Source organism: Microtus pennsylvanicus, chromosome 11 (assembly GCF_037038515.1).
Source record: "Microtus pennsylvanicus isolate mMicPen1 chromosome 11, mMicPen1.hap1, whole genome shotgun sequence".
Lineage (NCBI taxonomy): Eukaryota > Metazoa > Chordata > Mammalia > Rodentia > Cricetidae > Microtus > Microtus pennsylvanicus.
In genome coordinates, this window is record NC_134589.1 from 55558230 (window position 1) to 55574596 (window position 16367).

Below are 16367 nucleotides of genomic sequence, written 5' to 3' on the forward strand. Positions count from 1 at the left end.
GCCTCGTTCACAATATTCACTGTTTCAGTTTAGGTCTGGCATTTTATTGGATATTATTTGCCTTGTTTTACAATCCTTTCTTCCTTGCTTTTGGCTTACATGCTGTACTGTTTATGCAGCTCTGAAGACTGTTTCAATCAGCATCGTTATCTGAATAAGTGCATCTGTATGGTCAGTCTCCTTCAAACCAATGCAGAAAGCAGGGAATGGAACTCAGGGTCAGAGTACTTGCTTAGTTTGTACAATTCCTTGGGTTCCATGCTCAGCATCACACACACATAACACACACAATACATGCATACACACAGAAAGAGTGTGTGTATGTGTGTGTAAGAGAGAGAAAGACAGAGAGAATATTCCATTCTATTATTCATTCACCAAAATATATCCTTCTACTCCCAGTTATTAGATCACTTTCCAACATTTATTGAACTCCCTCAAACTGTTTTATTTGAAGCATTGTATAGTCTTTTCTGTAGTGACGGGGTTCCAGTGAGGCTTGTAGATCCACTCAGTGCTACGCTATTGAGCCTCATCCCTAGACCTCACTGCCCCGCTGTTTTATGTAGAGCCACTCACATCACAGACTTGGGTATATCCATTAGCAGTTCCTTTAGAAGGGTCTAGTGACGGGACTCTGTTCTTCATCTGAGTTCACTTATTTTGCTCTTATTGTTTAAATAATATGAAAAAATATTTAGAAAGTCAAATTTTCTTAAATTGTTGAAATATTATTCCTCAGTGTCCTGGCTTCTACTGTGTTTTTGCTACTAATTAGTATTTCTTAGTATAATTATCTCTCCTCTCCATTCCCTCTTCTTCTTTTCCTTCTTCTGATAACCTGGTGTTTCATACCGAAACATCTATGGGGGGATCTTTATATTTATTCTAGCTAACATTTTTTTGTCTTTCTTGATACTGTCTACTGGCTTTCAGAAACTCAAGAACATTCTTAGCCAGGCTCTCCTCAAATACTTTTTGCTCATTCTTTCTGCTGTTCCCTTCCGGAGCTCGAACCGTGCTTAGAGCCGATCTTCACATTCTCCCTTATGTGAGCATCATCTGTGCTGCCCTTGCTGTGCCAGAGCTGAGACGAGCAGATCTCAGGTCAACCACAGAGCAGTCTGATTCCTTCTGTTTTAGTTTACAGTTCAGCCATTTATTGAGGGATAATATATAAATATTATAATATATATATACATATATATGGGGGCAAGATTGCTTGGCCCATTAGCTCTAGCTTCTTATTGGCTAACTCTTACATCTTAATTTAGCCCATCTCCATTAATCGGTGTATCACCACATGGCTGTGGCTTACTGGGTAAAGTTCCAGTGTCTGTCTCCAGTGGGGCTACATGGCTTCTCTTTGACTCCGCCTTCTCTCTACCAGCATTCAGCTTAGTTTTTCCCTACTTAGCTCTGTTTCCCATAGCTCTGCTATAGGCCCAAAGCAGTTCCTTTATTAACCAATGGTATTCACAGCATACAGAGGGAAATCCCACATCAAAGGATCTCACTCTGCAACCCAGGCTGGCCTGAATTCACTACACAGACCAGGCTGAACTGAACTCACTCTGAAGCCCAGACTGATGTAAACTCACTCTGCAGCCCAGGCTGGCCTTAAGTTAGCAGAGATCCTGCCACCTCTGCCTCTTGAACACTGAGGTTACAGGCCTGAGATGTCACCCCTGGCTTCACTGCCAATTGATTTGAAATACCTCCTTACGTTTTTCCATCAAGAATATATTCAGATCATCATGTGGACTGCATGAGAAATAAGAGCCCATGATTCCCTGACTTGCCTTCCCTCTGGGCTTCACTGAGATCATTTTTTGTCAAAGACACCAGAAATTCTCAGGCTGCCTGTGGTCATTCCTGCCCTTCTCCTCTCCTCTGCTTGTGACTGGTTAGTTGTCCCCCCTCCCGAGGCCCTCAGGCCTTCCGCATTGCTCTCTCTTTTTGTTCTCCTCTCTCCTCACTAGCTATGTCTTCCTGGCATCTTTTCCTCAGTTCAGCACCCCCCTGAGGTCTCTAAATTCTGGAATTCCAGAAGCCTCCATTCCTGTCTTCCTTCTCTAGCTACTTCCACTGTTTGGGACGTTTCTGATGCTTCAAAACTGTCTGTAGAATTGGTGTCTTCCCACTTTAGGTAATCCAACTTAGATCCTCTCCCTGACATGCCCAGAGGCTTATCTCTCCAGAGACTCTAGACCCTCATGCCGCAGCCAATCAGCACTAACTATCGCACCTGGCTGATGTGTCTAGGCTCTGCTAATTGTTCAAGACACATTCCTCTCCCATTCCCCACAATATAACTCAGCTGTACCCAATTTTTCCAAACATCTGTAAGTGGTGTTATTATTTGTCTCACTGTTAGAGGCTACTAGGAGATTTTTCTCATCTCCTCCTCCCTCTCGTTCAACCTATTGACTGGCCCTGTACTCTGTGTGCAGAATTATTCTGAATCTGATCACTTTTTGGTGTACCATCCCAGTCAAGGGCAGCACTGTCTGTCAGATGGGCAATGCTAACATCTCCTGTATACTTCCCCTTGGTTTCCATTCCTGTCTCCTCACTCCCACAGCCCCAAGGCCACCATCCCCTGCAGCAAACCTATAGCCAAAGTCTATTCTCCAGCTACAGAGCTGCTGCCAGCATAAATCAAATCAAGCATTGTCTTTAGAATTCTTTCGTCTAGACTAGGACCTGATCTTATTATGGTCAGCAAGGACCCCACTAACCACACTCTCCAACTTCCATGCATCTTTCTCCTCTTGTGCCTCTGCCACCTTGAATTTGCATTCCTCAAGTCCAAGAATGTAACCAACCCCACTGCCTTTGCTCATGTCCTGCCTGCCACTGAGACTCCCATCTCTCATGCCTTTCTGTGGCACAGTCCATCACCCATTCAGTTTGCTCATCAATGCACTTTTCAGAGGAGGCCTCTGCTGACCTCCCATCACGTCAAGCCTTGGTTTGAGTCTCCATCCCTTTATCCTGATCTTCTCCAGCTCCTTTTCATCTCTGTGAGAAGCTGTACAGTGTATGTCATCCGTTTGCTTCCCATTCCCTTGACTGGCTTCTATGCAAGCTTCATACATGCGGGGACTTTGCTCCTCTTCTCTGTCATTCTACTCTCAGCCCCTGGAAACTTGGCAGGGCTCCTGAGGATGCTCACTGAACGATTGCTGAATTGCAGGATGCGTCTCACGTAACTGTCATAAGAGCTGGTGAGAGAGCTGAGTCTTCCAGTCTTCTAGGTCAAGGAAACTAGGGACTTGAGATGTTAAGTGTCTTGGCCATCATGACAAGTCTAATAACTGAGAAAGTCCTGGCTCTCCTGAATCTCACTATATGGCTGCAAACTCACAGAGACCCATCTGCATCAGAGTCTTGAGTACTAGAATGTGCACCCCCATGCCCAGCCCTCATTTTTGCCTTTAAAATGTTATTGACTTGAAGTTATTTCAGATTTAAGAAAAGTTCTAAAAATATCATGAAAACTTTCTTGCCTGACTTTCCAAATGATAGCATCTTGCCACAGTATATGATCAAACGTTGAGTTATTATTGACGTAGATGTAGTAACTAGTCCAGAGACCTAACCTAAGTCACCCCACTCACATCCTTTTTCTAGTCCAAGATCCTTCCTAGAAGGACATACTCCATTCACATGTCATATCTGCTGAGGGGCCAGGGCTGCCCTCATCTTTCACAACCGGCACTCTGGTGAAGAAAGCCACATTAGTCACAAGGCTAATCCCTTGAAGTGCCTGGTCCATGGTGAGCTTTCATCCACCATCACCGCTGCTAAAGATGTGAGCATCCTTCCCCCATGACCCTGTGCTTTGTGTTCATTCAGCCTGGCTGACCTTGACGCGTTCATAAAGAACACAGAGAGTGGCTTGCTCAAGAAAGTGGAGAGAGGAGATTTCCAAGGATTGGTGGAGATCATGGGACACCTTGTCACCCTTAAAGAACGGCAGAGCAGCACGGATGACATGTTTGAGCCCCTGAAGCAAACGATTGAACTGCTGAAGTCCTACGAACAGGAGCTGCCGGAGGCCGTGTTTAAGCAACTGGAGGTCAGTGCATCGGACTAGTCCTTACGAGGCACAGAAGGGGTGGCTTAGGATTTCACGGTGGGGTGGAAGGTGGAGTCGAAGTAAACAGAGAATGGCTCAGTGATGAGTGCAGACCCAAGGTCCGTGTCTTAGAACTACAATGTGTAACACATGAGTAATGTCTAGCATTTTTGGGAAGTGGTTAAAATACTGAAAATTGTAGTGACAGAACTCACAGGGATGCAGATTTTACCCCAGATTTAAAGATAAGTCATTTTATTTGAAATTGGGTTTTTCTATGTAGCCCAGGCTAGGGTTTATTTCATCTTACAACCCTCAGGTCACACTCCAGCACCCAGGGAAGTCAGGGCAGGAACTCAAGGCAGGAACTGGAGGCGGGAATTAAAGCAAAGACCATGACAGCATGCTATTTACTGGCTTGTTCCCTGACTTTCTAGGCCTTTGTTTGTTTGTTTGTTTGTACCAGATAGTATTATTTGTCCAGAATCAGCACAGCATACAGGGGACCATCCTATATTCATAATTAATTAAGTAAATGTCCCACAGACTTGCCATCAAGACCATCTTATAGAGGCATTTTCTCAGTTAAGGTTCCCTCTTTTCAAATAACGCTGGCTTATAGCAAGTTGCCAAAAGGTCCTCCTAAGTTATCTCCCCTGCCCCATTCCCACAAGGTTAGGCCAAGTGTTTGATTTGGGGGAAACAAAAATATCTTAATGACGTTAAGAAGGTTTGAGAGAGAAGGCAGGAACTCAAGAAAATAACCAACCCCCCTTGAGGACTATAGAGAAGGGCAAGGGTTACCAGGTCAGAGGTTGAAGGGGCTAAGGGTAGTGCTGAGTCTAAAGTAGGTGACTGTGGAGAGAGAAGAAAACCAGAGAGGTAAGCTGAGGAAGAGTAGGGTGGTGCACAATTCAAAAGGGCACCAGTCCATCCCCGGGGGCTCTACCTCAGGGGGTGGCCGCCCAGAGTGGTGTCCAGTCTCTGGCTATGGGGAGGGGGGAGCAGCATAGGTGTGAGCACTCCCAGGTCTTCTTCACAGGAGCTTCCGGAGAAGTGGAAGAACACGAAGAAGATGGCCACCACTGTGAGACAGCGAGTGGCCCCACTGCAGGCAAATGAAGTGGCTCTCCTCCGCCAGAGGTGCACAGCCTTTGACACTCAGCAGCAGCAATTCCGGGAGAGGTTCCGCAAAGAAGCCCCCTTCAGGTGTGGATCAGGGCGATGCTCTTCTTCTTGAGTTTCTGCTCCGGCTCTTGCGGCAGAAAAAAGCTTGTTACCAGTCCTTTCCTCTGTGCGGTATTTTGGTGACAGTGCAGTCCTGGGGTGGACAGAGTCTTAAGCTTATCTGAATGGCAAAGGCTAGACAACCACCACCCCCACCACCCCCTTCAAGAAAGAGTTAGAAGCTTCTTGTGCCCCTGGGTTAATGAGGGAATCATAAGGGCTCATCAGGGAACTATGGTGAAATGATTAGGGTTTCTGCAGTCAGAATTCTGAATTCCCGGACTTCTGTTCTTTGTGGGGGGTTTAAAAATGGTTGCTAGAAAACACACAGACACATATCCCTTGGGCGTACGCCCTGCCCCCCTCCCCACACATATTTTTAGAACTGGCTGCTAGAGTGTTTAAATAATGTTGGAAAAAATTGAGTGGTTTAAGATTTAGCAAAGGTTAATGTCTAAGGGCATTTCTCTGTACTTGGTAATCCTGTGTTACCTCTCTGTTGATAATCAGGTCTTGCATAAAGACTTTAAGCTCAGGAAAGAGTGCCATTCAGGGTGTCCTGTATCATGCACCTGGGTTCAGATCTATAGGGCACCAGCTTCCCAAGCACTGTTTAGCCTGCAGGTCTCACCCCACAGGCAAAGCCATGTCTGAATAGCTTGGGACTCCACCCCTCACCCCCAGCCCCTGGCCTATGGTCTGTTTGCCAAGGCTGAATCTCTCGCTGTGGCTGCAGACTAAGACTCTCCAAATGAAGAAAGCTCACAACAGGACTGAGAAACTTCTCCAGGTCTGCTCTTTGTGTCTGTCACATCACGTTGGTTAATACCTTTATGCTCCTGATAATGATAGTAGTCGCCTCATAGGTTGTTACTGGAATTAACAAGGTAATTGCTGAAAGGGTTCAGTGTTGCACCGGGTGTGTTGATGTCCAGCTGTCCTGATGGGCCACTGTTCCAGTTTTAGCGCTGAAAGTCTCATGTCTAGGCCTAATCTTTTTTTTAAAAGAAAATCAATTTTAGTTGACAGGTAATAATGACATGGCTTCTGGGACACAGGATAATGCGTTGGCCCCTTTATACACTGTGTAAGGATCAATTTGGAATATTGAGGCTATCCTGCATCTCAAACATTTTTCACGTTTTTGTGATTAAAAAAATTGACATCCTTTCTTCCAGTTGCTTTGAGTCATATCATCCAGTCTTACGCCATTGTGCCTATGACCAGCCTTCCGGGTGAAGAACCCTCAGGTGTTTCCCTCCTGGTCGGTCTATCTCTGTCCCCCTTAATCCTCACCCTCAGTAAAGACATGCTCTCACCACTCAATCAGCTAATGTTTATCAAGCAGGTGCTGCCTTCTAGGCAATGGCATTGCATCTACAAAACACAAGACACTAAGCGACTAAGAGAGAAGCAAGAGTAGAAGTCTAAACCATATTCAGTATGAATGCATAAAGTGTGTGTCATACAATCACCAGAAAGAGCTTTGAAAGCCTGCAGTGTCCAGCCTGTCCTGAAGACCCACTAAATTAGACCTTCAGGGATAGGATCCATGTGCCTGTATCAAGTGCCTACCCCTGCCCCAACACACACACACACATAATGGTTCCTGTGCCACCAAGACTGAGAGCCACTGCCCTGAAGGGCAATAACTGGTTTTCTTTGAAGCAAACATTTAGGGACCTAGAATTTCAAATGACTCTGCACTTTACAGTTTCTTTAGTGGAGCATACCTTTTCCCCCCCAAGAAATGCCTCTTGCTAAGAACATGTATGGAATACACTGGAAGAACATTCTTCCGGAGTTCAGGTCATATCTTTTGGGTCCTCCTTTGGGTATAGAACAGAAATTCTAAGTTCAATTCAGATTGTGAGAAGACAACATGCATGAGGGAGGTTGGTTTTCAAGAGGCCTAAAGTTCATCACAACCAGGTGAGTAATATAGGCACATAGGAAAGCAGACATAAACAAGCCTTTATGTCAACTAGCTGCTTAAAATTCTTCAAATGAATCCCGTAGGTGCTTAGAGAAATAGCTTCCAAGAGTGACCGTTGGGCAGGAACCAACCGTGGTGTCCTTTTCGAGGTCCTTTTTGAGGCAGCCAACGTTCATGTGTACTGTGTGTGTATTGACCAGCTAGTGGGCTATTTTATTTTCTTTCTGTACGTGGTTGTTGTTTTCTTCTTAGTGTTCCTTCCTGGCAGCTTCTGTGATGCTGTTACTCTTAGCTGGGCTTTCTAGATTCACATCTGTTCATTTCACATGCAGACAAATCTTCAGAGGAGAATTCTGGGAAAAGAACTCTCACAACAGCCTGAGAAAACAAATGTCGCTGAAATGTTGACATGTTTCTCTTCTGGAATCATGGGGCTCTTGCTACAGGGAACCTTAGCAGACACCAACATGTGTGTTATTTGTTTAGTTCCTTACTTTGGTGTGTGTGTGTGTAAAATCTGGACTCAAGTGAGCACTTGTTCCTTTACATTTTGATCATTTATAGACCTCCAGCCCCTGCTGCCTTCTCTAACAGTGCAAGTTTCTGTCCCTGGAGCCAGCTACGCTCAGCTTCTAGCATTCTTGTCTTTGAGAGGGAAGAAGAAAATGAGTGTCTCATTAGGCCCTTGCCATCTGACAGATGCGGTGCGAAGTTGGGCTTCTGAAATTTAGATTCCCTCTTCGTGCCCGAGTCAAATGTTCCCGCTTCCTTTAGTTCTTAACTCTAGGACAGCTCAGCATATTTCTTAGCTGAGTCCCCACTCTTCATAATAATTGACTAAACTGTCAGATTCGAATTCAAGGACCCTCTACTGCTTTTGAAATCTGTGCCAGATTCTACCGAAAGGAATATTCTGTGCTCTGTCCTTCTCTTGTTCGGTCTGTGACCTTGAGCACCGGTTTCCTGACCTTAAAGAATGGCGCCCTGATAAGCATCTTCCTACTTTCTTCAAGGCCAAGGTAATCCAAGGATGTACAGCCTAGACTGTCTATCCTATGAGCTCCAACTCATAGGGAGGCTGTTAGGGCTCTCAGTTGGCCATCAGATTCTGTGAACAGCTGGCAGAGCCTACCTGAAGATGCCCTTGTTAGAAGCTGTGTATGACAGCAACAGGAAAAAACAGGTTTTTCTAACAGCCTGACAACAGCTTGACACTGGAGCATGAGGGATGGGGACCCATAGGTCCTGCTTGTGAAGTACCTATTGTCACTTCTAAAGCTGGAGAAAAGAGCTATTTGGGTCATTCAGTTAGTGCTAGGGACATAGTGATATCCTACATTAAGATATAGCATTGGTTCAGCTGGCCTGACTTACCAGTTAACCTGACTCATCTGTACGATTTAGAATTCTGTAGAGTAGAGGGATGGGGGCTTGGCCTCAAGAGTGGAGTGAGCTAAGAATTACAAGGATAGTAGAATTTTCCAGAAAATACAACCCCTGACATCAACAACTTATGGCCTTAGGGATAATTTCAAAATTGAGTAATAAAACACATTCTTGGTATCATCTTTAACTGAAGTTGCTGACACATGCTGGGGACAGTGGCAATTGAGCCAATAACACAAGTTACATTGGAGATTAATAACTGGACTGGAAGGCAAAGATGTTCCATAAAAAATAATCACGGAAAAGGGGGCAAATGACTAAAAGTTTAAGACATGGAGTGGGTACAGCTGAGATGCAGGAGCTAGGGCATGAGGGTAGAGAGGGTGAGACACGGAGTGAGTACAGCTGAGATGCAGGAGCTGGGACATGAAGGCACACCAAGTGAGACACAGAGTGCAGCTGATTTTCAGGAGCTGGAGCCTGAAGATAGACAGAGAGGTCCAGGTGACCCTGGCTCAGAAGTCAGCATCTGGAAGCACAGCCTTTCAGATGTGCAATGGGCTTTGTTCTGACCATGTTTGATGTACCTGGCCTACCAAATACCACAACTAGCAACACAGTAGGACACTGTAGGTCAGCCTCTCATGATCCCATACCTGGTTTCTGGTACCTGATCTCTGGCATCATGAAAGAGGATTGAACTGCAAGCCTATTGCTAGCCCAAAAGGAAAGTGAAATTCACATTCCAAATTATAGTGCTACTAAATTAGTATTGCTTTTGTGCCACCATAGGATAAAAGATATACATTACAGCATTGAATATTGGAAAGTTGTCTCTATTATTACTCCTACTTTCACATGGAGCAGGATGGACTGAAGACCAGGTCTCAAGTGAGAGGGCATAACAGCCATGAATCAAAGTGGTAATGCCGGAACAGAAGCAATCAATGGCCAAGACTGCAATTTGAGAAGCAGGAGAATCAACGGGAACTGAGGGAAGACAGTATGGGATGCTTCTCCATCTTGTAGCTAGGACAAATAGGTGGATATTGGTACCTAAATGGGCTACCACAGAGTGTGCAGGACTAGGGAATCCACAGTTCAGGGTGGGCACCTCAAGTTTTGTGTGCTGGAAGGTTATTGTGCAGGCGTAGGTCAGTCTTTATTCTCCATCCAGCTGCGGTGCTGTAGTTGGCATTTCCCAGTGGCTAGCTCCGCAAGAGTCAGAAGGGGCTCCTCCTCTTCTCTCTCTCTAAGCTCACAGTTGAGCAATGTGTTTCCATTACATAATTGTAGTTTTATTTCTGCAGACATTCACCCTTCTTGTCACATCTTTATATCAGTTTCAAAGACCCAGTGTGCCCTTCCCCTCTGTGACTTTCTTGTCCGTAAACTCTCTTCTTTCCCTGGTTTGGAAAAAATGCTTCATTGTTAGAACATGTGTAAAGTTTATGAATATCTTGACAAGTTGGCATAAAGGAATGGTTTTGAAACAGAGGCTTGTTATATAGTATAGACAGGACCCCAGGAACCTCTTATCTCAGCCTCCTGAGTGGTGAGATTATTGGCATGTACCACCGTGCCGATTTTATTCTAAAGGTTTGAAATTGCCACCTGCTTTCATGTGTAGAGATCCCCTCCAAACTTACTTGAAACTGGTGTTCATGCATGATCAGGTACAGGAAAAGGTCTTCCACAAATTCAAACAATAAACAAATTATACCAACAGCACATTTAAGAAACCATTGTCAATTTCTGGATGTTTGTGTGATGAGGAAAAATAGAACATACTATTGCCTTCTGTGCCCTGCAAATGCCCCTAGCTCACATCTTGTCTGATAGTTTCTTTCTATCACACATCATGATGAATTAAATGGGATGTGGGCTTTTTTTTTAGTTTGTCTCAATTTCATAGATCTTCTTCCAACACCAAGTAGTTAATACCACATTCTAAATTTACTGTAGACCAGAGAATAAGTAGAGTTCACAGACACCAACAGTTCATCTCTGCAAGAAAAACAAAAACAACCAACCAGAAGACTCTTTGTGCCGTGGTGATCTTTCTTGCTTGTCACAAAGACAATTCTATTTCTTCCATGTCGTCCATTATCTACTGCTCATTGGAGAGGAGGAAGGAAAAACCTAGGGAGGAGGCTCTTCCCACTCTGCAAACCACCCTCGTGTTCTGTGCTGAAGGCTAGCCATGACCTGTGCATGGTGTTCAGCCACTCGTCTTGGTGGTCACAGCCCAAACCCAAACCAATTCAGGAGCAGGTGGACAGCCTGCAGAACATGCATCCAAGCTAAGCTGCACCAGTGCAATGGTGTGCATGATTGTTACTGCATTGCATGGTGGTGGGGGGTTAGAGCGAGCAGTTCAGGTGAATGTTTAAATTAGAATTTCTTTCTATCGGTTATGGCAGATATTTCTAGAGACAAGTGAAAGAAGGAACAGTTCATGGAAGGGGGTCCACACGTCATCCTCTTTCTCCCTTCTGTATCCTGTCAGTAAACACTCCTGCGCAGTAAAAAGATGGAACGAGCCATTTCTCTATTCATCATTCCCTTGTGTGAGGCCCTATCCAGAGTTTGGAAGAGTTTCATCTCCTTTAAGTTGTAGGACCCTGAATATCTACTTCTATAAACACCAGAAGCAGAAAGTCTCAGCCTGGGGACGGAGAGGAAAGATAACTGGTGATGAGAGGAGAAAAGGCAGAGGCCCCTTGAAACTGGGGTCACCCGTACCCCTGACTATGGGACAGGTGTGTGAGCTCCTTTACATATGAGGCTCTTCATTGAGGAAGGAGGATGACTGGAGCCTGCCTTGTGGGTGGTTGTGCAAAGTGTTAATACTCAAAGATAAGGTACCATCTCCAACTGGGTGTGTGCTTTCAGCACTCAACATAAAGGGTCAAAAGATTAGAACCATGAAGGTAAAACCTGTGTTTTGCTGGAACAATGGATGCTGCTCAGCTGGGGCTGAAGAATCAGCTGTGATTAAGAAGAGACCAGCATCACTGAGGTGCAATCTCCTGGGAGTGTTTCTCAGGTTAGCACTGGGAAGTTGTGGTCCAGAGGTGGCCAAGGTTGCACCTCACACTGGCAGTGAGGTAGCCCACATAGCGCTTGTTTTGAAGGCATGAAATGGCCATAGAAGCGACTGGGGCTTGGCACTGTGAGAGCTCAGGGGATGCCATCGGTGAAGGTGCAGCTTCAGGGGCAGTTGGCAGCCCAGGTGCAGCAGAAGAGCTCTGTTGCAGGATAACTGATCACACTCTGAATTCCCGATATGCACTATTTACTGGAAAAACCTGTTTATAGTTGTGATGTGTCTCAGCCCTGGTGCATGCCTTTGATCTGGGAGCTTCCTGCTTAAATATTGTGGACAGTGTTGGGTGGAGTCAACCATAGATCAATACGTGGAGCAAGCAACCAATCAACAGGAAGTAAACCTAAGATTATTTTTTAAAGAAACATGGAGAGTAAGAGGGAGTGAAAAGGATGGATACACAGGAAGTAGAAGGGAGGGACATTGAGTTTGAGCAGATTTGTTTGAGATGGTAGGAGGGAGGAGAGGCTTCTGGGATGATGATGGAGGAGGAAGGTCAACTGGGTGTTCTCACTGCCTCTCTGAACTAGTATCTGACTCTTGAGTCTGATGGTAAAATCAAATGAGTGAGATTTGATGAAAAGCAAACTTCAGCATTTTGAAGATGAGGTCTAAGCATGACATTGCTCATTTATGAGCGTTGTATCTTTTGAGACAGAGTCTCACTGATGAGCCCACACTGACCTCAAACTCAAGATCTTCCTGCCTCTGTCTTCCAAGTGTGAGGATTAGAGTCTTGGGTCACCATACCCATCATCTTTTCTGATGCTCTTGAATGGCTTTTCCTTCTAGTGGTCACCCTACCCCATCTATCCCAGGGTGAGAAGCTGTGTTAGGAGCCTTTCCTCTTCTCCTGGGTACCAAACCTTTCAGTAGATGCTACCTTAGGGGTTCTAGGAGTTGAGTCATGTGTGTCATGCTTACCAAAGGAATATGTTATACTTCCTAGGTTTGATAGCATTGGTCCACATCACATGCTGGATGTCTGGCACAGGGAGATCGAGCACATGGAGTCCACCATGGCTACCATCTCCAAGTCAGCTGATCTGTTTGAGGTCAATGTCCCTGACTATAAGCAGCTGAGGCAGTGCAGGAAGGAGGCCTGCCAGCTAAAGGAGCTCTGGGACACCATTGGAATGGTGACCTCCAGTATCCATGCCTGGGAGGCTACCAGCTGGAGGGACATCAGTGTGGAAGCCATGGACTTGGAGTGCAAGCAGTTCACCCAGCACATCCGGAACCTAGACAAGGAGCTCAGAGCCTGGGATGCATTCACAGGCCTGGAAAGTACCGTGTTGAATACTCTGACCTCCTTGAGGGCCGTGGCGGAGCTGCAGAACCCTGCCATCCGGGAGCGGCACTGGAGGCAACTGATGCAGGCCACTGGCGTGAGTTTCACCATGGATCAGGACACCACGCTGGCTCACCTCCTGCAGCTCCAGCTCCACCATTTCGAAGATGAGGTCCGGGGCATTGTGGACCGAGCTGTGAAAGAGATGGGTATGGAGAAGACCTTAAGCGAGCTGCAGAACACCTGGGCCAGCATGGAATTCCAGTATGAGCCGCATGCGCGAACTCACATACCTTTGCTGCAGTCAGACGAGGACCTCATCGAGGTTCTGGAGGACAATCAAGTGCAACTTCAGAACCTGATGATGTCCAAACACGTTGCTTTCTTCCTGGAAGAAGTATCAAGTTGGCAGAAGAAGCTGTCCACAGCTGACTCAGTAATCTCCATCTGGTTTGAGGTGCAGCGTACCTGGTCTCACCTGGAGAGCATATTCATTGGCTCTGAAGACATCCGGGCTCAGCTACCTCAGGTACCTGCTCAGGGAATCCTATGCTACCCTAGTGTCTGGTGCAGGTGAAGACCTTCCCACCCAAAGTGTTGGGGTTCTTTTCTCTGCTCCTCGCTGACCTGAACCATCACCAAAAATGTGCTAGCATGTTTGCAAAGTTTGCCTTGACATGAGAAGGAGAAAGAAAAGGAGCGATTTACTTTTTTTTTTTCAAGTATGTGTGAGAAAAGCGATAGAAGATTCCAGCTACTGAGGCTTGGGAATGGCTCCTTAAGGGTCACTTCATAGGTCTCATATCGCCTGTACTCAAACAAACTGAGTCTTGTTACCAGGCAAGTTCAAGGTCATTCTCCCCAGGCAGTGAGCCATGCAGCAAACCTTTGATAGGTACTAACATGTCAGATACTTGTTCTCTGGTAAAGATTAGCAGCAGATTTCCCTAAAATATATGCTCCCAATATCACCCTCCCCTGTGCCTGCCCCTTCTCCCTAACCCTAATTAATGTGTCATTAGCCAACTGCTATCTCAGTGGACTCTAATTCCGTCTTTGTTTTTGCCCTAGACGTCTTCTGTACCCATTCAGTACAACCAGTTCTTTGCTGACAAATTAGTTTGATTATGAAATGTCACCAGTTGTCCAGGCCTTGTTAAGAACTTAAAGCACATGCCATCCAACATTGCAGCTCTCTGGCACATCCTGCAGAAGCATGCTAGGGCAATAAGTTGGCTTCAAGGTTGGCATTCACAACAGAAACTAACAGGGGACAGTTTTGTATGGCAGCTGTCATGAAGCCAGCAGCAGACTTTATTTATCCTAAACACCAGCAGTTGACGAAGAATAAGTTTAATTAGAAGGGGTGAGGACATAGGTGGAGACTTTGGGAGAGACCTTAGGGGGTCTGAGAGCCTCTTATGAAAAATGTGAAAGAACCTGGTCTCTGGATAGTGCTACAGATTTGTGCCCAGAACCTGTAAATGCCTGCATTTCCTTCCTATTAAAAACATAACAGAAAAGAGTTCGGTCTCATTATGCCCTAACGAGTAACTATTTTCTTCCATTAAGACTATTTCCCAACTTTTGTGCATGTATACACTCAGTTTTTTCCATAATTGCTTCCAGAGTAATTACAGATTTCTGATTGGCTCTTTTCATTTGAACATTCATGCCAGGTATGAATATGCTTCTGTCACCTTGATGCAATTTCATTTTCAGTCAAAGCAAAACACTGCCTTGAGAGGGGATTTTAAAGTGTGTTACCCACCTCTCTTGCCTTTTGATCATCTTGGGTGATGGGTACGGGTTACAGAGGGCAGGGTAGCAGGCCTAGGCTTCCGCTCTAATTCTTCCATGCTGGGCAAGTTATCTACTTAATGTCTTCATACCTTGATTTCCTCATATGTAGGTTAGGACAGGTACTAGCACCTACTTTAGAAGGTCCATTAAAACAATGCTCACAGAGTATAAGATTATGATTACTGTTTCTAGTAACACAATTTGTTCTCACCAGGTGCCACATTTAGGCTAAAATCCTTTGAATATCTTAGCTTCTTGATCATTTTAGCACAGTGAGAATTATGGCATTAAAAAGTTTATGTATATCTAGAAAAAAAGCATCCAATCTCCTGCCTACTTGGCTTAGGAATCAGTTATTGGACAGTTGGAGTGATAGTGGAGAGTCCCCGAGACTTCCTTAGTGATCATGTGTGTTATTTGCTTTTTGACTTTTGCTCTTGCATGAGCCCACATGAGCTTCTATTATGCTGCATGACCTGTAAGACCAAAGGAAACCAAATGCAGAAGTAGATGTGGGAACACTGATGAGCTCTGTTTGGTCACACAGTAGCAATCTGGAGGTTGAAAGGAAAGCAAAAGGATGCTACCTGTGATTTTATTGTAGTGGTTTGAGATTTTTGGTAAAGTATTTTAGGTTAAAAACATGGTATTATGATAAACTGATAGGTTTGTTATTATTACATTTTAATTTTTATTTCCAAGCCTCAAACAAATCCCCTGTTCCTCTGGTCCTTTTCACACACGTGTGCACACCTGTGCACACACATACCTTTCACAATAATCCCAGAGCTGTAAGTGCAGGATTTGTGTTAACAATGTATACACTGGGCCTGGGTGCCACAAATCTGCATTTGATCAGTAGTGACTCTCTCTAAAGGTCTCCATCTGTTGCCAAGAGAAGTTTCCTTGATGAGAGGTGAGAACTACACTTACTAGTGGTATAAGGATATTTATTCAGAATGTAGTGATGGATTGTGTGGGTTTAGTAAAGTGGTGGTTGTAGGTTCTCCTTTGGGATCCACGACTTCATTAGCCCTGAGTAGGTGACTAGGTTTCCAGTACCACACATGTTTCCTTATTTTGAATGGGTCTTAAGTCCCACTAAGGAGCTGTTGGTTACTGCCAAGGTATTCTCGCCACTACGGCATGTTTAAGGTTGTAGTACCATGTTGGTTGTTGTTGGAGCTCATAGGGGCCATCTCTGAGTAGGATGGCTGATTTCTTCCCTCCCTTGGGAACTAATACAGCACCTTCTAGCACCATGAAAACTAGTCCTCAAAGAGGAGGCTTTTGGGTCAGATTCACTTCAAAACCTGTATCTGAAGGTCATGGTGTCTTTAGCAATAAGGGCTTATCATCTACCTCTAGAGGGGGAGAGGGCAATCTAGGGCATCTATAAAAATGACTGTAATGTTTTTCCGAGTTTCTTGGACAATCCTGACCAACTCAAAAGAGGGCTTCTCATGCCTGGTATTGGGGGTTTTGTTAGATAGTCTATGGGTTCTGGGGTGAGCATTGTCAGCTCATATAG

At 45.1% G+C, this 16367-nt stretch overlaps 1 protein-coding gene across 1 annotated transcript in view; it reads left to right on the top strand.

Moving 5' to 3' along the window:
• Dnah9 (dynein axonemal heavy chain 9) overlaps positions 1 to 16367 on the top strand; it is a 328999-nt gene that overhangs the window by 63527 nt on the left and 249105 nt on the right. The window contains exons 18-20 of the mRNA XM_075992137.1: positions 3862 to 4084; positions 5127 to 5293; positions 12692 to 13562. Coding sequence (XP_075848252.1) covers positions 3862 to 4084; positions 5127 to 5293; positions 12692 to 13562 — 1261 coding nt within the window. The remainder of the gene's footprint in view (positions 1 to 3861; positions 4085 to 5126; positions 5294 to 12691; positions 13563 to 16367) is intronic.